Raw genomic sequence first — 21,260 nt, 5'->3', positions numbered from 1 at the left:
GAACTGCACACAATACTCCAGGTGCAGTCTCATCAGGGCCCTGTACAACTGCAGTAGGACCTCCTTGCTCCTATACTCAAATCCTCTCGCTATGAAGGCCAACCTTCACTGCCTGCTGTACCAGCATGCTTACTTTCAGTGACTGATGTACAAGGACACACAGGTCTCATTGCACCTCTCCTTTTCCTAATCTTACACCATTCTGGAGTATGGTCTCGACCCGAAACGTCACCCATTCCTTCTCTCCAGAGATGCTGCCTGGCCCGTTGAGTTACTCCAGCATTTTGTGTCTATCTTCGGTTTAAACCAGCATCCGCAATTCCTTCTTACACCATTCAGATAATAATCTGCCGCCTTGTTCTTGCCACCAAACAGGATAACCTCACATTTATCCACATTATACTGCATCTGCACACTCATCCAACCTATCCAAGTCCCCCTGCAGCCTCATAGCATCCTCTTCGCAACTCACACTGCCACCCAGCTTTGTGTCATCCGCAAACATGGAGATTTAACAGAACGATGTGGATGTGAATGTTAATGGCATGTTTGGTAAGTTTGTGAATGACACTAAAATCCAAATAGAGTGGACAGTGAAAAAGCTTATTCATTATTAAAACGGGATCTTGATCAATTGGGCCAATGGGTGTGGAATGCCAAACCTAGTTTGATTCGGGTAAACATGACGTGTTGAATTTTGGCAAGACAATCCAGAGCAGGACTTGCACAATAAGGCCCGTTGCAAGTACTTAGATGCTTGAAAGTGATGACACAGCTGGACGATGGTGAGGATGATGTTCGATATGCTTGCCTTCATCAGAAATTGGTATGGCATGTTACAATTGTACAAGACCACATTTTGAATAACGTGTACAGTTCTGGTTACTTTGCTACAGAAGAATTTCATTGAACTAAAAATGATGCAAGAAGATTTACAAGGATGTTACCTAATTTGGGAGATTTGTGTAATAAGAAGAGGCTGGATAGGCTTGGTGGTTTTTTTTCCCTGGAAATTTAGAGGCTGATGTTGCATAGTTTTATAAAATGAAGGCATAGATAACGTGAATAGCCACAGTCTTTTCCCCAGGGTAGTGGGCATAGGTGTATGGTTATGTGGAAAGAATTAAAAGGAACCTGAGGAACATTGTTTTTCACACAGAAGCCATTATGTATATTGAACAGGCTGCCAGAGGAAGTGGTAGAGGTATTGACATTGATGAATTGGGTCAAAAGGCCTATTGATTCTATGACTCCTTTTTGTTTGCTATAAATTTAATTTAGTTTAGAGATATAGCGCAGAAACAGGCTCCTCGGCCCACCAAGACTGTGCCGACCAGCGATCCCCGTACATTAGCATTATCCTACACATTAGGCACAATTTACAATTTATTTTTTATTTTTTACCAAAGCCAATTAACCTACCAAACCTGTACATCTTTGGAGTGTGGGAGGAAACTGGACGAAAACCCACGTGGTCACAGGGAGAATGTATAAATTCTGTACAGACGACACAAGTAGTCAGGATCGAACTGTCTCCGGCGCTGTAAGGTAGCAACTCTACCACTGCGCCACCCTGCTGCAAAATGGTGCAAAGTAATTATTCAACACCTACCATTCCCTTTTTATATTCAGTATCACATCTATCAGTAATGACAACTATCAATTGTCAAGGAGTACATGTTGCTCCTAACTATCATCTTCTTCCTTATTCATTTTCTTACACCTTCTCTCTTTGATTTCTAAGACACTATTTTCTGGTGAAAGAGCTTTTTTTCTTTGAACGTTGTTCTAATCTGAGTCATTTTAGCATTAAAAAATGTGCTTAGTTTACCATTGGCAACTGCTGTTAGATCATTGAGTTCCAGATCATGATAAGAAACTTTCAATTTTAAAAAGTTCATGATACTGTGGCACTTCCCCTGTACCTGGACAGGAAAGACAGATTTCTGCAAGCTATTTTCCATCTCCCCCCAAGATGCATTCCATTGAGCTTAGATGCCTTACTTATTTTATGCAGAGCCAGCCTGTTTGTTCTCATTAATTTTCACAATTTCCATCCACTTCATCATTTTCTGCATCTCCTTTCTTGTCTGGGGATCTCTGCTTTGCTTTTCTCCATCTTTTCCCTTGTGAACCCTGCCCAGCCTGCACTTGAAACCTCTATTTATCAATAGTCACCCATTGTTCTGCCACTGTTTCACCTGTCAAGTAATGTTCATTATACTTTACTCAGGCTACATCCACTTTATCCACATTACTGGTGGAATTATATCTTGATTGCATGCCTCAGTGGGATTGGAGTACTCACATTTTTGACATTCAAAATTACAAGTAAAAACAAAATACACATTCCAAAAGGAGACCTTTAAGTTTCAGAAAATGCTGTTAGGTATTGCTGAAACCTAAATATTGTTTTGTGATTTTAATTACTGATCCATTCTTCTAAACTACTTAAAACAGTTCCTAATACACTGACACATTGACTTTAGCCTTCAGAGATACAGCACAGAAACAGGCCCTTTGGCCCATTGAGTCCACACTAACCAGCAATCACCCTGCATTCTAATGCTATCCTGCACACTAGGGCCAATTTTTGCAACTTACCAAAACCAATTGACCTACAAACCTGTACGTCTTCGTAGTGTGAGAGGAATCCTGAGCACCCGGAGAAAACCTACGCAGTCACAGTGAGAACATTTCAAATTCGTACAGACTGCACCCGTAGTCGAGATCAAACCCGGGTCTCTTGCGGGAGTAAGGCAGCAGCTCTTCTGTTGTGCCACTGTGCCACCCTATTGCATGGGTCAGCAGTATCAGTGCCATTTAGGGACATTACACAACAAAAATATCATGTAATCACGTGGAATATCTCAAAATTGGGTTAATTTTAGGATATAATGGAGAGTAATTATAAGAGAACTTTGGAATGCTCTCCTATCCCCAAAATCTTACAGGATAATAAATTATTTGGGAAGAAGGTACATGAGCCTGAAAACTGTAATGTCCAGGTTCAGGAACAGTTTCTTCCCTAAAGCCATTCGGCTATTAAACACTACAACCTCAATTAAGCTCTGAACTGCATAGACTATTATTGTTATTATTTCACTATTATTGTTTGTGGGTCGTGTATAAACAGTGCTGTAATTTCCACATGGCGGAACCAAAATGTATAAAAATGACCTTTATTAAAATCTGACATTGTGCACTTTAACCACATGTGATCTTTTTTCTATTACAAATCTCAAATTGTGGAGTACAGAGGCAAATAAATAAATAATGGGTCTTTGTCCCAAACATTATGGAGGGCATTGTATGTGTGTGAGTATGTGTATGTACACACTGAACTTTTTTTCTCTTGTTTTATTGTTTTACAGTGTACTGTGTACATGTTGTGCTGCTGCAAGTAAGAATTTCATTGTTCTATCTGGGAACTATGCCAATATAACGCTCTTGATTCTTGACTATTCAGGTTACAATAGTTATTTCAGATTCTACAGTTGCACAAGAAAATAATCAAGACCCTGTTCTTAATTAGGGATTATGACCATTAGTTATTGATTCATTCTGGACTAGCCTGACAGCAATTGCCCCTTAAAGCCCTGTCCCACGGTACAAGTTCATTCCAAGCGCTCTCCCGAGTATAAAAAAAATCAAACTCGTGGTAAGCACGGAGAATGAACGTAGTGGGTACATCAAAGCTCGGAGACGTCTCTTAGCGGTTCGTAACGCTAACGGCAGGTACTCGGGAAGACTCGCTAACGGCGGGTAAGCACGGGAAGACTCGTGAAGATTTTTCAACATGTTGAAAAATGTCCACGAGAGCCCCGAGTACCGACGAGCGGCCGTTACCGTAAATCTCCGATTTCGAATCAGGGCAAACTCGGGAGAGCTTTTGGAATTAACTCGTACCGTGGGACAGGGCTAATACTTCTTGCAGACAACCACCCCTCCTTTGTGGGTCTGCTTTCCTGCAACATCATCTCTTGCTTATCGTGCGAATAGTCCTAGATTCTAAATCCCATACATAGCTATATTTGTTCTTATTAACTCTGATTTGCAATCAACTTTTCTTTCTAATGCACCCTTTAACTTACCTTTACAGTGCCCTGCACAACTGGTTTTGTGCTCCCCCTCAGCGCCAGTGACCTGGGTTTGGTCCTGATCTCAGTTGTTGTATGTGTGGAGTTTGCACTTTCTCCCCGTGACCGACTGTGCAGGTTTTTTCCAGGTGCTGTGGTTTCCACCCACATTCCAAAGATGTGCAGGTTTGTAGGTTAATTGGCCCCTAGAAATTGCCTGTAGTGAGTGGGATAACATAAAACTAGTGTGATTAGGTATCGATGGTCGGCGACGCATGGTAGGCCGAAGGGCCTGTTTTGTGCTGTATCACTAGACTTCGCTTAGTTTAATTTCCCATCATCCTTTTTAAATAACAATAGTTTGGTATACACAATATTTTTGGTTCATAACAGGACTGAGGTGCCCCCTCCTAGAAGATGTTTCTACCCTTAGCTTCTTACACATATTTGTGATTTATTGCATCTTGAAGTAATCCTGATTAGACAGGGAGAGCAGAATTATTCAGTCTGAAAAATGTATGTCGATCTACTAAGAGCCAAGAAAGGTTCTTACTTTTCATTCACTGTTGCATCAGAACTTTCAGAAAGTAATTTTATTTAATCGGGTCATTACTGGTGGACCATTTGCACCTAGAGTGAACGGGAGGGCACAGGCACCTGGTATAAAATGGAATTGATACAAAGGGAATGAATTGTAACTGGTATGGTGCTCTAGATGATAGAAAATCAATACAGTCCAGTGTGATGCATATAGCTCTTTACACAGTAGTAGGTTGTTGCTTCTACTTGGTAGTTTTAGCTTTGGGCAATTGAATGCTTCTGAAGTGCACATTGTAATGTAAAATTGTTGTCACTTTGCACTCCTGATATATAAGGGTTGACGAGTTACAATAGCTGCAAAATTTGGCTGAGTTCAATTTTTGCATCAGAAATGTTTCTATACAGGATATTGAATAATCATGTTCTGACTGAACCACTAGCTTAATTAACATTACATAACAATGGTTATTACCTGAATGTTTAAAGATCAATTAAGAATAAAAGTAATGAATATATTCATCTTCAAATATATAAAATATGGCTGAAATGGAAAGTGTTATGTGCTATCTATATCTTTGGAACATCTATATTACAAGAACACCTATGTCCGACTCCTATTTTTTGATCTTAGCTTTGCCTTCAACGCCATAATCCCATTCATACTCCTCTCCAAATTGCTGAAACTCGGAATCTGCACACTGCTGCTGGATTCTTGACCCATGGACCAATTGGTGAAGATAGGTGACACAACATTCTGCATAATAATTCTCAACACCAGTGCCATACAAGGACACATTCACACCCCTTACTATGCTCCCTATACACTCACGACTCTGTGGCACAAGTCTGGTCTAACTCCAGCTACACATTTGCAGATGACACCACAGTAGTGGGCAGGATCTCAAAGACAGGACAGTACGGGAAGACAATAGGTGCAGGAGAAGGCCATTCGGCCCTTTGAGCCAGCACCGCCATTCACTGTGATCATGCCTGATCATCCACAATCAGTACCCCTTTCCTTCCTTCTCCCCGTATCCCTTCAATCCTCTATCTTTAAGAGATCTATCTAACTTTCTCTTGAAAGCCTCCAGAGAATTGGCCTCCACTGCCTTCTGAGGCAGAGAATTCCACAGATTCACAACTCTCTGTGTGAAAAAGTTTTTCCTCATCTCCGTTCCAAATGGCTTGCCCCTTATTCTTAAACTGTGGCCCCTGTGTCTGGACTCTCCCGACATCGGGAACATGTTTCCTGCCTCTCGTGTGTCCAAACCCTTAACAATCTTTTATGTTTCAATGAGATATCCTCTCATCCTTCTAAATTCCAGAGTATAGAAGCCCAGCCGCTCCATTCTGTCAACATATGACAGTCCCACCATCCCGAGAATTAACCTCGTGAACCTACGCTGTAATCTCTCAATAGCAAGAATGTCCTTCCTCAAATGTGGAGACCAAAACTGGACACAATACTCCAGGTGTGGTCTCACTAGGGCACTGCACAACTGCAGAAGGACCTCTTTGCTCCTATACTCAACTCTTCTTGTTATGAAGGCCAACATGCCGTTAGCTTTCCTCACTGCCTGCTGTACCTGCATGCTTACAGTACAAATATGGACTAGATGCGGGAAAGTAGTTCTAGCTTAGATGCAGCATCTTGTTCAGCATGGACGAGTTGGTCCGAAGAACAGTTTCCATGCTGATTGGCTTTATGTCTGTCTGTGAGTCACTTGGCAGGAATTAAGCTTGAAATTTTGTGGGAAGAGTGCTTCAGTACTATTCATACTATTGCTACTTTTAGATCGGTTCACTTGCAAAATATTTCTTGCTTGCTTTCATAAGCTGTCTTATTTATTTTTATCATTTTATTCTCACCTATTGCTGGTTTATAAAACTTAATTATGTAAACTCAATCTATGTTTATTTAAAATATAACAACAGTTTGCTTAAAATTATAAAATATGAAATGCAGAATCTCGGTCTCAGAGCAAAATCTTTGGGTATATTATATTACCATGTAATGTCGGTGGGGGCGTTGCGAGTCGGCTGCCCTGCCAGCAGCGTGTTTGTTATTTTTACTTTTTTGGTGTGTCTAATGTTAGTTCAGGTATCTCTTGGTGTGTCTTGTGTGGGGGGTGGTGGGGAGGGGAAAGGGGGAAACCGTATTCGGTCGCCACCTCGACTGAGAGGCAACTTTTTCCATGTCGCCTCCCTCGCGGCCTAACATCATGGATTGGACTGGCCTTTCCTAGAGTCGGGCCCGGAGCATCAGCAGCAGGCGCAGCATGGACTTTTCCATCGTGGAGCGGGCAAACCCTTGCCAGGGGTCGCCAGAGAGCAGTGCTCCGATAGCTGGCCTGGTGACTTTGGCACCGTGGGGCTGTTGTCTGCGGAGCTTCTAGCCGCGTGCGTGGCGTGGACTTACCATCCGGAGACTGGAATCCCTTGCCGGGGATCACCGGAGAAGGGCTCTGACCGCCTGCGCCGGCCTGAAGCCGCCGTCTCTGGTAGGAAAGTGTCGATTCGGGACCTCCAAGCCGTAGAGTGTGTTTGACCGTCCCGACGTTGGAGTTTTGATCATCCCGACGAGAGGGCCTGTACATCGGGCCGTCCGTAGCGGCGACTACGGAGGGTTTATGGCCCCGACCAAGGGTGAACAAAGGAGGAGGACTGGCTGAACTTTGTTGCCTGTTGGATGTTTGTGTTAAATTGTATTATGTATTGTGTGTTCTTTTTAAGTGTATCGCTGCCAGCAAATTCATTTCACTGCATCTTCGGGTGCATGTGACAAATAAAATTGACTTTGACTTTGTTGGAAGCCCTCGACACATTTTTTGTGTTTGCCAGTTTTTCTACTCGTGTTATAAACGGGTGGGTTACATACCCTTAATTTCCTTTCATTTAGCATTGTTTACTTTGAACTGTTAATACAACTTTTTAAACACAAAACATCTTGTGCTGTTTTATTTAATTTGCTTCCTTTGTGCTATCGAGTAATTAATGTTTATTTGTATGAATGTAATTTTGTATCCACCTTGTGACAACAATATGCCTCTACTGTTAATTTTCCTGTAAACTCTAAAACAAATTTCCAGCTAATGTGAACAGATGCATTTCACAATAATCTACAATTCAAATTATAAATTCTCAACATATAATGGGGAATCAATAATGGGTTAGAATGTTCATCTTTTATGCTTTGCAATTAAGGATAATTCTTAATGTGCCCTATACACTTGGAACAAGACTTCCATATTATTATACTCCATCTCTTAATAAAGTGTCACGTTTTGTTTGGCTTCACAATTACATGCTTTATGTGTAGACTTGCTTTGTGTCTTACATTCAAAGGCACCACATTCTTCTTGCACAGCATTCTGAGATTTCTTGGTCTGTGAAATTGCAGTTTTTTTTATTTAAAGTAATTTTCATGCATTACCTTTCAGATTGGTCAGATCGCTTTCAAAGGGATGAAGCAACTGAACCGTATCCAGTCAATAGTATTTGAGACAGCTTACAACACCAATGAGAACATGCTGATCTGCGCCCCGACTGGAGCTGGGAAAACAAACATCGCTATGCTTTGTGTTCTGCATGAAATTCGCCAGAACATTCGACAAGGAGTAATCAGAAAGGATGAGTTCAAGGTGCAAATTTAATGAAGTTTAATCTGGGGATAAAAAGCATAAAAAATATAATTAATTGTCCAGAATTCCTTTAGAGTTCTGCTCCCCCGCCCTGCCCCCCCCCCCCCCACATGTCCATCCTCCATGACTGGAAGTGGCCTTTCCATGGGCACATTGATTCCTGAGGCCATTTTCGGTCTGATTGGTGACTGTCCAGTTGAAAATATCTTAGGAATACCTTGGTAGCTGGTGAGGTCATCTTCCAGGCTGAATCAACTATTAAAGCACTCAAGGAACTGGAATATTTATTAATATCCACTAATGTTCATGAAAGGTTTAAAAAAAAACAATAAATTGTATAAAAAGCACTTAAAAATGCAAAATATTAGAAGTATTTATAAGCAATTACAAATATTCAAATTAACTCAGTTAGTTCCAAAATGCAGTAAATTACCTGAAACCTGCTATACTTTCTCCTGGCTACAAAAATAAAAGGTATAACATGCTGATTTCACAATAAAACAAATTAGGAAATTGCAAGATGTTGACACCACCACCACCATGACAAATCTGAAGATTATTTGGCACAAAGCAGTTTGAATCTCTCGGCAGGTTCATTGGGGGAACAAGAGACCACTGATGTTGGAATCATGTGCTAAAAACAAACTGCTGGAGGAACTCAGCAGGCCAGGCAGCATCTGTGAAGGGAAATGGGCAGAGGAGGGTGTTTTTGGTCAGAAACTTTCTGACCAAAGATAGACATAAAGTGCTGGAGTAACTCAACGGGTCAGGCAGCATCTCTGGAGGAGAAGGGTAGGTGATGTTTCCGTTCGGGGTCCTTCACACCGATGAAGTAGGCGTGAGAAAGCTGGAAAAGAAGAGTGGGGGAGCGGCAATTGCAACGTTGATATAGACGACGGGATGATTGGCAGATGGGTGCAGATAGAGGCTGAGATAAAATGAGACAAAAGATTGTCAGATCAGGAAATAAGAGGAAGAGTGATATGTAACGGCAAAGGGAAGGATACAGGTGGAAAGAGACATTAGGGAGGGGAAAGGGGATGAAGGGAACAAGGAGGAGAAAGGACCAGAGTGACAGCGGTAATGGGAGAAATGTGTGCAAACTGGCGATATGGGAAGGAGAGAACAGGGTTGCTCCTGGCGTGGTCTTTGCTACATTGGCGAAACCAAGTAAAGACTAGACGATCATTCCACTGAATACTACTGCTCTATCTGCCAAGGCCCACTAACCGTTAATTTAAAATGCTAACCAATTTAACTCCTCTTCCCACTTTTATACCAATCTTTCTGTCTATGACCTCCTCCATTGCCGGAGAGAGGCCACACGCAAACTGAAAGAACATCACCTTTGTCCAATTGGGTAGCTTACAACCTAAAGGTATGAACGTTGGATAAAAATAAACTAAACAATAATAGTATCTGTAATTCCTCATATTTCCAGTATGAACACTGAAATCTCCAATTTTCAAGTAAGACCCATTGACTCCATCATTCACTCTTTCTGAACCCTAACCTTATGCGCACACTTTTCTCCAACCACCCCCATTACCTTGTTCCCTTTTCTCTCCTCCTTCTGGTCATCTCCCTTCATCTCTATTCCAAGCCCCCCATTTCCCTTTTATCCCCCTTTCCCCTCTTCCCCATCCCCTTCCACCAATATCTCTGCTTCTGTCTTTACTTTTCACTCCCCCACCTGATACCCTTTTGTTTCCATTTCATCTCTAGCTTTTGTCACTGCCGCCACATGTGCATCTATCACTTGCCAGACTTTGCCACACACCCCAACTTCACTTTTCTCGCGTCACCACACTCCGTTCCCCACCCCCAGCCATCATTCGGAAAGAGTGTCCCAACCTGAAACCTCGCCTGTCCTTTTCCTCCTTAAATGCTGCCTGACCTACTCAGTTTGGGTGGGAGATTGCAACCTTCACGTGGTCCGCCCTGTTTCGACAAATGCAATCAACCTGGTGTGCACAATCAAATAAGATCAAATAGAACAACTTGTCCTTCAACTTTAGGGTGTGCATACCATACGCAAGAAGAAGAAGACCTACTGAGTTCCTCCAGCACTTTGTTTTTTGTCCTGGAAGTTCATTGTTTGTCAGCAGTCCAGAATTTCCTAATAGTTACCATGATCGGGTGGGCGGTGCGACTCACGTCGCAGCGGCCTCTGCAGTCCGTCTGTCTATTTATTATTATTTTTTGTCTCGTTTGAATGTGGTTTTTATTTATTTTTTATCTGGGTATGTGTGTGGGGGGCGGGGGGTGGGGAAACTTTTAAAATCTTTTCCCTGTAAGGAGAACCCGACCTTTTATTTGTCGGGTCTCCGTTGTCGTTGGGGCCGAACACCGTGGAGCGGCCTCCAACCGGAACGACCTGGGGCTCCAGTCGCGGAGCTGCGGACCTACTTACCATCATGGAGCTGGCCGAGTTCGAAGCGGGTGGAGCTGTGGTGGCGCGCTGCTGCGGCCCGACCCCGGAGATTTGGAGGCTTACCGCAGGTCTGGTGGACAGTAACACCGGGTGCCCGCGGGTCCCTGGTGGGAGACCGCTTTTAGGGGCTTCCGCAACGGCGACTTCTCCCACCCGAGTTGCGGGGTAGAAGAGTACCTGGAGCGGGGCCTTACATCATCGCCCGCCGCGGATTTGAATGGCTGCGGGACTTGTTAGCGCATGCCGGGGGCTCCAACACCAAGACCCGGAGCGCGGCCTTGCATCACCCAGCGCGGTTTTAATGGCCGCGGGACACTTACCATCGCCCGCCGGGGGCTTTGACTCTGACATCGGGAGGAGAATGAGGAGTGCAGGGGAGAGATAAGACTGCCTTCCATCACAGTGAGGAGGAGATTCACTGTGATGGATGTCTGTGTAAATTGTGTTGTGTCTTGGTTCTTTTTTCTTGTGTGTATGACTGCAGAAACCAAATTTCGTTTGAACCTCAATGAGGTTCAAATGACAACAAATAAATTGTATTGTATTGTATTGTATATCAGGAGATTCAACAATTATGGGGAGTTACTGGCATTTATCGGAAAAATCTGGGATACTGTCTCAAATCTAATTAGGTGTGTTCCAGCTCTGGCATTTGTGTTTATGAATAAAGTCAGAGCATCATATCAATAGGTTTTGAAATGGCAAAGTACTTGATTCAGAATTTAAGTCAATTTCCAAATTAATATTCAAATAAATGTATGACTGTTTATATAATTGTATTATGGGCCAAGGTCCACACATTAATCTTCATTTCATTTAGCTGCCTGAAAAATAAAGTGCAGTTTGCGTAGGTTTTATGAGCCGATAATTTAGTTTGTTTTAATAAATTTATCAACTTTTATCCTAGATTGTATATGTAGCTCCAATGAAGGCCTTAGCTGCTGAGATGACAAAATACTTCAGCAAGCGCCTTGAGCCACTGGGTATCCTGGTGAAGGAGCTGACTGGTGACATGCAGTTGACTAAAGGAGAAATTTTACGGACACAGGTATGTTCAAGAGTCCATTGTATTCACAGTTCAATTGGTGTAAAATCTTGGAGACATAAGAGACTGTAGATGATGGAAAATGGAGTGGTAAACAATGTGCTGGAACAGCTCAGCGGGTGAGGGTGGAAAGGAATGTAGATGTAACCCTGATGTAGGGTTTCAACACAAAACATCATTCATTCCTTTTCATCCACAGATGCTGCTTGACCCGCAGAGTTCCTCGAGTAGTTTGACTTCTTGTAAAATCTTGCTTAGATTATTTTTACTGAGGCGATTATGATCTCAATTTAGATAAAATTGTTTTTAATTCCAAAGCAAATAGGTATGGATTTCATTATATTTATCTAATACAAGACTTTGTGAGATATGTAAAAAAGGAAACAAAACAAATGTAAAAAAGGAAACAGAGGAACTCAGTAGGTCAGGTGACCTTTCTGGTCAGAGCCTTCAATCTGTAGCAACTGATAGCTTCATCTATCCTTTGTTTGCCAGATGTGATTATGGTTTATAATTTAGTTAACATTTTGATGTGTGCTGTATAATTTAATGCCTTGCAACATTCTGAGGAAAATTTATTCTTTAGTTCATCTTAATAGTCTCGACCAAGTGAATCCTTTGAAATCTCAATAGTTTTGTTCCAGTTACACCAAATCTAGAGTGGACTAATTTATGTTCAATTTACATTTGATCAAGTGTTGAGGTGGTTGAAAATTTAACCAATACATAATTAAATACATTTGAATGAATCTCGTTAATTACATAAGATGACAAATTATTCGAAGAGTTGATGCAATTTCAGATTGGTTCTTCAGATTCTGTATGTGCAGAACATTTTAGACCTCTTTGGAAAATTGCTTTGATTGCTGAAAGATCCTAAGATCATGTGATAGCAGAATTGGCCCATTCGGCCCATCAAGCCTACTCCGCCAACCTCCGAAAGAGATTGTATCTGCTGCAGTATAGAAGAGTGAGAAGGGCCACATGAAATGCAGAAAATGGATATTGACAAGGCGGATATTGGGAAGTTCTTTATAAACTGCCTGAAATAGGTGACACTTTATTTTAAAATGGAGATAAAGTAAATCACATTTGTCTTTTACTAGGCCATAACTGTTCAGGGTCTGAACGCTATCAGACTTTATTTGCAAGTAAATACGCCTTAAGTCTCATCTTCAAACCTTTGATGTGAAGAGATGGACCAAGAATCCTTAAAGCATCATTTTAGTACATCATCAAAGATTATTGTGGAAAGTAAAAACTTAGCCTAGGACATAACATGTTGGCGTGTTAACAAGACATTGAATAGATATATATGGGTCCATGAAGTAATGAGTGTCAGACGGTAGAGTGAGAAGCTAAGCACACAGCCTTGAGGTGCACCTGGGTTGATGGTCAGGGAGAAGGAGATGTTACTGATTAGAACTAATTGAAGTCTGCTGATGCGGAGCTCAAGGATCCAGTTGCAAAGATGGGTACAGAGGCCCAGGTCTTGGAGCTTGGTGATGAGATTATAGAGGATAATAATGTAGGATGTCGACCTGTAGTCGATGAACAGTAGTCAGATGTAGGTGTTCCTGTAAACAAACCAGATGGTCCTGAGCAGAGTGGAGAGTCAGTGAAATATTATATGCTGTTGACCTGTTGTGCGCTAGTTGTCGCAGGAGACAATTGTGGCATATTCATTCAAATATTCAATTCATAGTGGTTTTATAACCACTACTCTGCCAGCACTGCGTATTCCTCTTTGCCAGTGCTGCGCTCTTCCATTTGGTCTTTCGATCACTTTTTTTGCATGAAAACTAATTTGTGTAACACAAGGAAATATCAGTGTGAACATAATGGATGCAAACTTCCAGGGCAAAAAGATACGAGCGGTCTTCAAATGTAGAATGTGTGGTATTTTGGTTCTGACTTAACAATAGTGATTAATTGGAGACACAAGGAACTGCAGATACTGGAATCCTGCATAGAACACAGAGTTCTAGAGTAGCTCAGTGGGCCAGGCAGCATCTCTGGAGGACATGGACCAGCCTCCGTGTAAAAATACTTGCCCCGCACATCATCTTTTAACTTGGCCCCTCTCACCTTAATGGTATGTCCTCTTGTATTTGATTTTCCCATCCTAGTAAAAATATTCTGACTGTGTTCATGGAACATGGGACAAAATTATCTATTGTTGTCAATATTTTTAACCTTTTTTCCTTTCAGATTTGTAATCTTTTGATGATGATAAAAAAAAACACTCACCGGTGAAAATAATCTTTTCAGGAAACTGTTTAGAAATTTTTTTAAATTGGATAACTGTGGTTATAAACTCAGCAAAATAAATTAGTAATCTTATTACAGAAAATTTAAGAGTTTTTTAAAAACTATTTTCCACAATGTTCCACCATTTGTTCTACAAATAATGCTACAATCTTACACTGCCACATGGATTCTACAATCCATGCTAACCTTTTTCTTGATTTAATGGTCACTTGTGCTTTTATCTTTTTAATTTCTGTGAATGTATGTCACCATTGTTCAATGGCTAGTTGTGGCAACAATTTGGAGATTCTGCCAACTTTTACATTTCTATTTTAATAAATCTGTTCTTTACATGCATTTATTTATTGATGAATTTTAAATTGGTCCTCGAAATAACACATAAGATGACCGAACCATATAGATACAAATGGGAAAATGAAATAGGTCATCCTATCACGAAAGATATGTGGGACGAAAGTTTACAACAAATACATCAATGTTCATTAAATGCCAGACATACTTTAATACAATTCAAGGTCTTACATAGACTACACTTCTCTAAAATAAAACTAAATAGAATCTTCCCACAAATCTCTCCTATTTGTGATAAATGTCTACATTTAGAGGCTAATTTAACACATACGTTTGCAAACTGTATAAAACTTAAACATTTCTGGACTGATATTTTTGAAATAACTTCAGAAGTTATTAATACAAAACTGGACCCAGACACAAAATTAATAATACTTGGAATATCAGAACAAAGCTTAACACTCACAACAAACCAAAGAAATTTCCTCAACTACAGTATAATAATCGGAAAAAAATTAATATTAAAATTTTGGAAAGGCCCTACAACCCCCACAATTAAAATGTGGATTACGGAAATGTCGGAGACCCTATACTTAGAAAGAATTAGACTTGTCTTAATGGACAAACAAGATCTTTTCCATAAAATTTGGGCTCCATTCATTAACTATCTGAAGGGATAGATTGGCACAGCACGAGGACCCAACTGAAACTTGAACTCAGGAATAGATGAAAAGCTATACTTTATAACCTACGAACCTATCTCCATTGATGTATTACAGGTAACCCATTCCACCTCCCTTGTTTTTCTGTTGTGTTTTTTTTTGCTTTCTTTTTTATTTGTAACTTTCTACCCTCTTTTTCCCTCTTTCTATAAAAAATAAAAACACTAGAAGCAGAAGTAATTGATAATGGAAAATTTTAATAATGTATGACTGATGTATATGAAAAGTTTTTTTACTATAATATGTAACTACATTTTATAATATGTCTACTTCTAATAAATAAATTAAAAAAAAAAAAAGAAATAACATAAGATTCATCTACCTTTTAAAAAAAAAAAAAAAATGATGAGAATATTACAGGGTAAGACTTTGTTTCTCCCCCAGTCCTACGGTAATTGAAAGCCTTCATCCCTAACCTAACTGTAATTTGCTGAATCATGCATTAAATTGCCAAATCATGAACAATAAAAGCTCATTTGTGGCTTGAGTATTAGGCTTATTAAAAACCAGATGATGTGCAATGAGGTGTGTGAATTTAAATGTGGGGTGAATTAATATGTCACAAGGGAACTTGCAAGCCAACCAGTGCTTGCACTGCCCCAAGGACAGTGAATGATTGCTGATTGTCAGCACTGATTAACAATACCGTGGGTATTGATTGAAACTGACAATGCTGCATCAACAAAAAAGTTGAGATCCAGTTGTGTGATCAGCACCAGCTGATTTATTTCACGAGGAACTATCTGCAATTGAAAACCTGGAAAAATAAAGACCACACAGTGTTTTTTTCAAGGAGATAGCAGAAAGTTCCATGAGCACAATTTTGAGACGGTACTTGTGCATGTTAAGTGAGTGCTAGAAATATGATTCTTAGCTCGTACTGAAATAGCAATGTCCGTTCATTGGTGAAATTAACTTTGAGGGAAACCATTTAGAAATATAATAGAAGATGACAACATGGGAATTAATGAATGTAGAAAATATAGAAATAAAATGATAATAGTGTTTCTTGATGCAGGGCATAAATTGTATTAAATTATCTAAAATTCTGTTATCATTTAATATGCCCACAGATGTCACTTGAGACCTATATCATTTGTCAGTTGATGTGTACATGTTTAGTTTAGAGATATAACGTGGAAACTGGTCCTTTTCTCCACTGGGTCTGCACTGACCAGTACACTAGTTTTATCCGACACACTGGGGACGATTTAGAGAAGCCAATTAACCTACAAAGCTGCATGTCTTTGGAATGTGGGAGGATTACTGAGAAAGCTCACATGGTCACAGGGAGAATGTACAAAGTCCATGCAGAGAGCACCCGTAGTCAGGCTCAAGATCTCCCGTGCTATAAGACAGCAACTCTAGCACTGCGCCACCGTGCTGCCCCGAATGTTGCTGAATATTTTTTTTAATTACATTTGTAATTGTAGTATTATGAATGTATGATTTAGGCACCCATTACATAGAACATCAGTCTACCTGACTGAACGAAAATCTTGCAAATTTCCAGCATCTACAGTTTTATAGTTCAAATATCCTGTTGAACTTTGGTTAAATAAACAGTTTGCATGAATTGTTCTCGGAGTTTTCTATCATTGCACAATCGAAACCTCATTTCTAGTTTCCCCACATATGGCGGAAACCAAAATAATCTTTGTAAGCTTCTTTAAGGTGGTGTCAAGTGGCATTTAATGTTTATAGGTAATGCTGCAAGTCTTGTGCTTGGTAGGCTAGATGCATATACTATGGAACCTAATGGTCATGCATAAGGTGTAAATCCATTCTGCTTTGTGGTAATTATTTTGTCAGCTGCCCTTGTGACCTTCCATTTTGTTGAAGTCAATTTTATTTAGCATTGGGTGGAAAGTATAATCAGTAGCCAATACCGTTGCACGTATTTATCTGTAGAGGCTGCTATATTTTCAAACCCATGATGTTTCAAGTAGATACACTCTAGGGCACGGTGGCACAGCGGTAGAGTTGCTGCCTTAAACCTGGGTTTGATCCTGACTATGGGTGCTGTCTGTGACCTGCGTGGGGTTTCTCCCACACTCCAAAGGGGTACAGGTATGTAGGTGAATTGGCTTGGTAAATGTAAAAATTGTCCCTCGTATGTGTAGGATAGTGTTAATATGCGGGAATGGCTGGTCGGCACAGACCCGGTGGGCCGAAGGGCCTGTTTCTGCCCTGTATCTCGAAGCTAAACTCAACTAATATACCTACTGTATATTATTTTGTACAGATTCTGGTTTCATCATTTACATTCAAAAACGCAGAGCTTCAATTGCAATTGCTATTTAAAATAATGACAACTTATCGATATATTATTAGCTTCCAGCTTTAAGGCCTTTAGGGATAATTCCTCAAATAGATAAGGTGGTTGATTAAGTTCTAGCATAACCACTTTATTCTATTCCTGATTTTCTAAACCCAAGTAACACATGCTTTATTAAAAATTCTGATTAAGTCTGAAGGGAATATTGCAGAAATATTTGAGCAGCAATATCAGGAAAGGTTCTGGCTCATAAACTGTTATGTGCTCTAAAGTGTGGCTGTAGACTTGTTCCATGATGACCTTTTTGTTATGAAGCTGCTGCTAATGCATTCAGCAGTGGATCCACTGCATTGCGAGGACAAAGCTTAAAGAAGATGTGCAGCAGAAACTTTTTACACAGAGGATGGCGAGTGCCTGGAACACACTGCCAGGATTGGTGCTTGAGGCAAATACGCTAATGGCATTTAAGATACTTTTGGATAGGCATATGGGTATACAGTGAATGGAGGGATATAGATTATGTGTAGGCAGATAGTTGCTCCTGGCATCATGTTCAGCACAATTGTGAGCTGAAGTGCGTATTCTTGTGCTACACTACGCAGTTCTAATGATGGGCATCTGGAGCCTGATTTGACATATTGGTGCACGGGGATGGGTCGAGTGACTGGGCACTTTGTTGATGGAGTGTCTTGTGGATGTTTAGACATTGGCGAAGCAAGCCATTTGGGGAGAGGTCAGAGAATGGTCTCGGTAAGAGGTGCGTTTGGAGCTATGGATGGGTATTTCTCTTGATATTGTGAAGTACTTTTAAGGAGAACACGACTGAATTGTGACCCAGTACTATATAGTTACGATTGTCTTCTATCTTCCAGATTAAAGTCCAGGTATTATTCAGGAAAATCATTGCTGTTGCCTTCCAAGGTCAATACTTAGAAATGCCCAAAGTGAACTAACAAAGGCTTTGTACAACTCGCACCTCTTTTCCAACCATTTGTATTCTAGTTGCACTATCAATTACACTTCTTGATTATTTTTTGTATATAGTAATCGTCTGGACCTTTAATTCTATTTGGATCACCGCTGATTTTCACTTTTCATTATTTAGAAAGTGCTCTCTTCTATCTTATTTATATTCAAAGTGAAAAACCTCACGTTTTCTTGTATTAGAATCTTGTGTATATAGACTTGTGTTCCATCATTTTAGGCACATACAAAAACAATGAATAGCTGAGGCCGCAACACATAATCCCTGGAACATTGGAATCTTGCCAGATTGAAAGTCTACTCCTCATCTTATTTACTGTCTCTTGCCACCCTGCCACTTTCCTATTCAGGTGGATATGTCTTCTGAAATTTGACAAAATAAATTTTTTTGCGATTCCTAACAACTATTTTGACTCGTCGGCTCTGCAACAATATTCATATTTCATCTGCAGTCAGCTTCTAGTCCTTATCAGTTGAAAACTTTCAACGTTCAACGACCGTATCCTTGGGTTATAAACTCCAGTAATTTTCTGATGACGGTTATACGGCTTACCAGTCTATAATTCTCTGCTTTCAATTTGTCTTTCTCACCTTCCTTCAGCAACAGAGTGACATGTAATTTTCTCCTCTAAGCTTGAAAGGAAAGGAATTCCATTTTGTGAAAACATTGTACCATTTACAGTTAAGAGAACTGTTGTTTTCACCTAATTCTAAAATCTTGGGATTGTAAGTATTTGATCTGGGCTATCATCAAATGTGAGTGTTTTGATTACTATTATTTTGTTTATAGTAATTGTGATGTCCCCATTCCTCATCCTATAATGAAAAAAAACGCTGGAAATATTCAGAAGATAGACAGAAAATGCTGGAGTAATTCAACGGGACAGGCAGCATCTCTGGAGAGAAGGAATGGATGACATTTCAGGTCGAGACCCTTTAGCCAGCGAAGACAATATTCAGCCAGCTAAACAACATCAGTGGAGGGAGAAATAAAATTAACCTTTCAAGCCAATAATCTTTCAGCCGACAGCAGAAGACTGATCTTCTTTGTTTCTCTTTCCTTTTTCCATAAGCTAATTTTCAATTTTAATGTTTTTGGCTTTATATGTTGGGTAACTATACTTTACGAGCTAAAGTTGGTTATTTATTGCCACTGATATATTCTAATCCACACGCAGATTTTTAAGCTGGAACACTGCTTATTATAATTCGAGTGCCATCGCTGAAGTATGCCATTTACATGATTTTAGTCAATTTAAAAATGACATTTAATATATATACAGTTAACCCGCTTCTTCTCAGCCATGCCCTCATCATATGTGCAGATTGAAATGTCTTCCATGAGTTCCACTCATTAAACAAATATGACATTTTATTTTCAAACTAATGCTCTGTTGAGGGAAATAATGCAGGGAGTTTATGAAATAAATGAAATTGCTTTGTACAGCAATGATGGCACAATGATGACAGATTTACACTGACAACAGACAATAGGTGCAGGAGTGGGCCAATCAGCCCATCGAGCCAGCTGTGATCATGGCTGATCTTGTTTGTGCCTTCTCCCCATATCCCTTGACTCCGCTATCTTTAAAAGCTCTATCCAACTCTCTCTTGAAAGCATCCCAAGAATTGGCCTCCACTGCTTTCTGAGGCAGAGAATTCCACAGATTCACAACCCTCTATGTGAAAAAAGTATTTCCTCATCTCCGTTCTAAATGGCTTACTCTTTATTCTTAAACTGTGGCCCCTGGTTCTGGACTCCCCCAACATCGGGAACATGTTTCCTGCCTCTAGTGTGTCCAAACCCTTAACAATCTTATCTGTGTCAATAAGATCTCCTCTCATCCTTCTAAATTCCAGATTATACAAGCCCAGCCGCTCCGTTCTATTAACATATGCAGTCCTGCCATTCCAGGAATTAACCTTGTGAACCTACGCTGCACTCCCTGAATAACAAGAATGTCCTTCCTCAAATTTGGAGACGAAAACTGCACACATAATTCCAGGTGTGGTCTCACTAGGGCCCTGTGCAACTGCAGAAGGACCTCTTTGCTCCTATACTCAACTCCTCTTGTGATGAAGGCCAACATGCCATTCACTTTCTTCACTGCCTGCTGTACCTGCATGCTTACTTTCAGTAACTGATGAACAAGGACACCCAGATCTCGTTGTACTTCTCCTTTTCCCAATTTGACACCATTCAGATAATAATCTGCCTTCCTGTTTTTGCCACCAAACTGGATAGCCTCACATTTATCAACATTAAACTGCATGTGCAGTTTCTTCCATTTTGGATCTGTTTAATTGACAAAAATGAAATGTGACCCATTCAGAAAATAATAGCAAAAATAATGAACAGTGATTTACTATGCTAATTAGCAACTAAGATGTTAGTTCAGAAATTAACATTAATTGAGGAGCTTTACCAAATTAATAACAATGTGATAATGTACAGTTACAATGAGGAAATATTAATTACTAATGATTCATCTTTTCTTTTTGAGGGTCTCGTTATTATAATGTGTACTGCCATCTTAAACTGAAGAAAATTATAAATTTGTACTCATCAAGGTGATGGATGTTAGGAAGTAGGACTTAATTGTCAATCTCAAATTTTTCCAGCTGGATTAAGGACCAAAGGGGTAAAGCTCATCTTGTTTCAGCTCCAACCTCACTTTTTTTTTAACCCCCCCCCCCCCCCCCCACCATCACAATCACTTATTGATTACCAGATAGTGATGAGACTGGCTTAAAGTGGGAACATCACATCTCCCTAGCATACGTTTAGCAAAATAAATCACCCAGCCAACCACAATCAAGATTACATTTGAATTTGAATTTTAAAAGTAAAGGATCAACATCAAGGAAAATGCCTTAAATGTGTAAATTAAAGAAAAGTACTCACTTTATTTTAATGACACCAAATAATTGAACCATTATACATTTCCTTGAACATCGTCTGCCTTGATATGTTC

General features: G+C 40.1%; 1 protein-coding gene across 1 annotated transcript in view; it reads left to right on the top strand.

Annotated features, from left to right (window-relative positions):
* Positions 1-21,260, top strand: part of ascc3 (activating signal cointegrator 1 complex subunit 3) — a 363,313-nt gene that overhangs the window by 34,973 nt on the left and 307,080 nt on the right. Inside the window, exons 9-10 of the mRNA XM_033021915.1 lie at positions 8,060-8,260; positions 11,602-11,742. Coding sequence (XP_032877806.1) covers positions 8,060-8,260; positions 11,602-11,742 — 342 coding nt within the window. The remainder of the gene's footprint in view (positions 1-8,059; positions 8,261-11,601; positions 11,743-21,260) is intronic.

This window comes from Amblyraja radiata, chromosome 5, assembly GCF_010909765.2.
Source record: "Amblyraja radiata isolate CabotCenter1 chromosome 5, sAmbRad1.1.pri, whole genome shotgun sequence".
In the NCBI taxonomy this organism is placed as follows: Eukaryota; Metazoa; Chordata; class Chondrichthyes; order Rajiformes; family Rajidae; genus Amblyraja; species Amblyraja radiata.
This window is presented reverse-complemented; position numbering and strand designations above follow the sequence as displayed.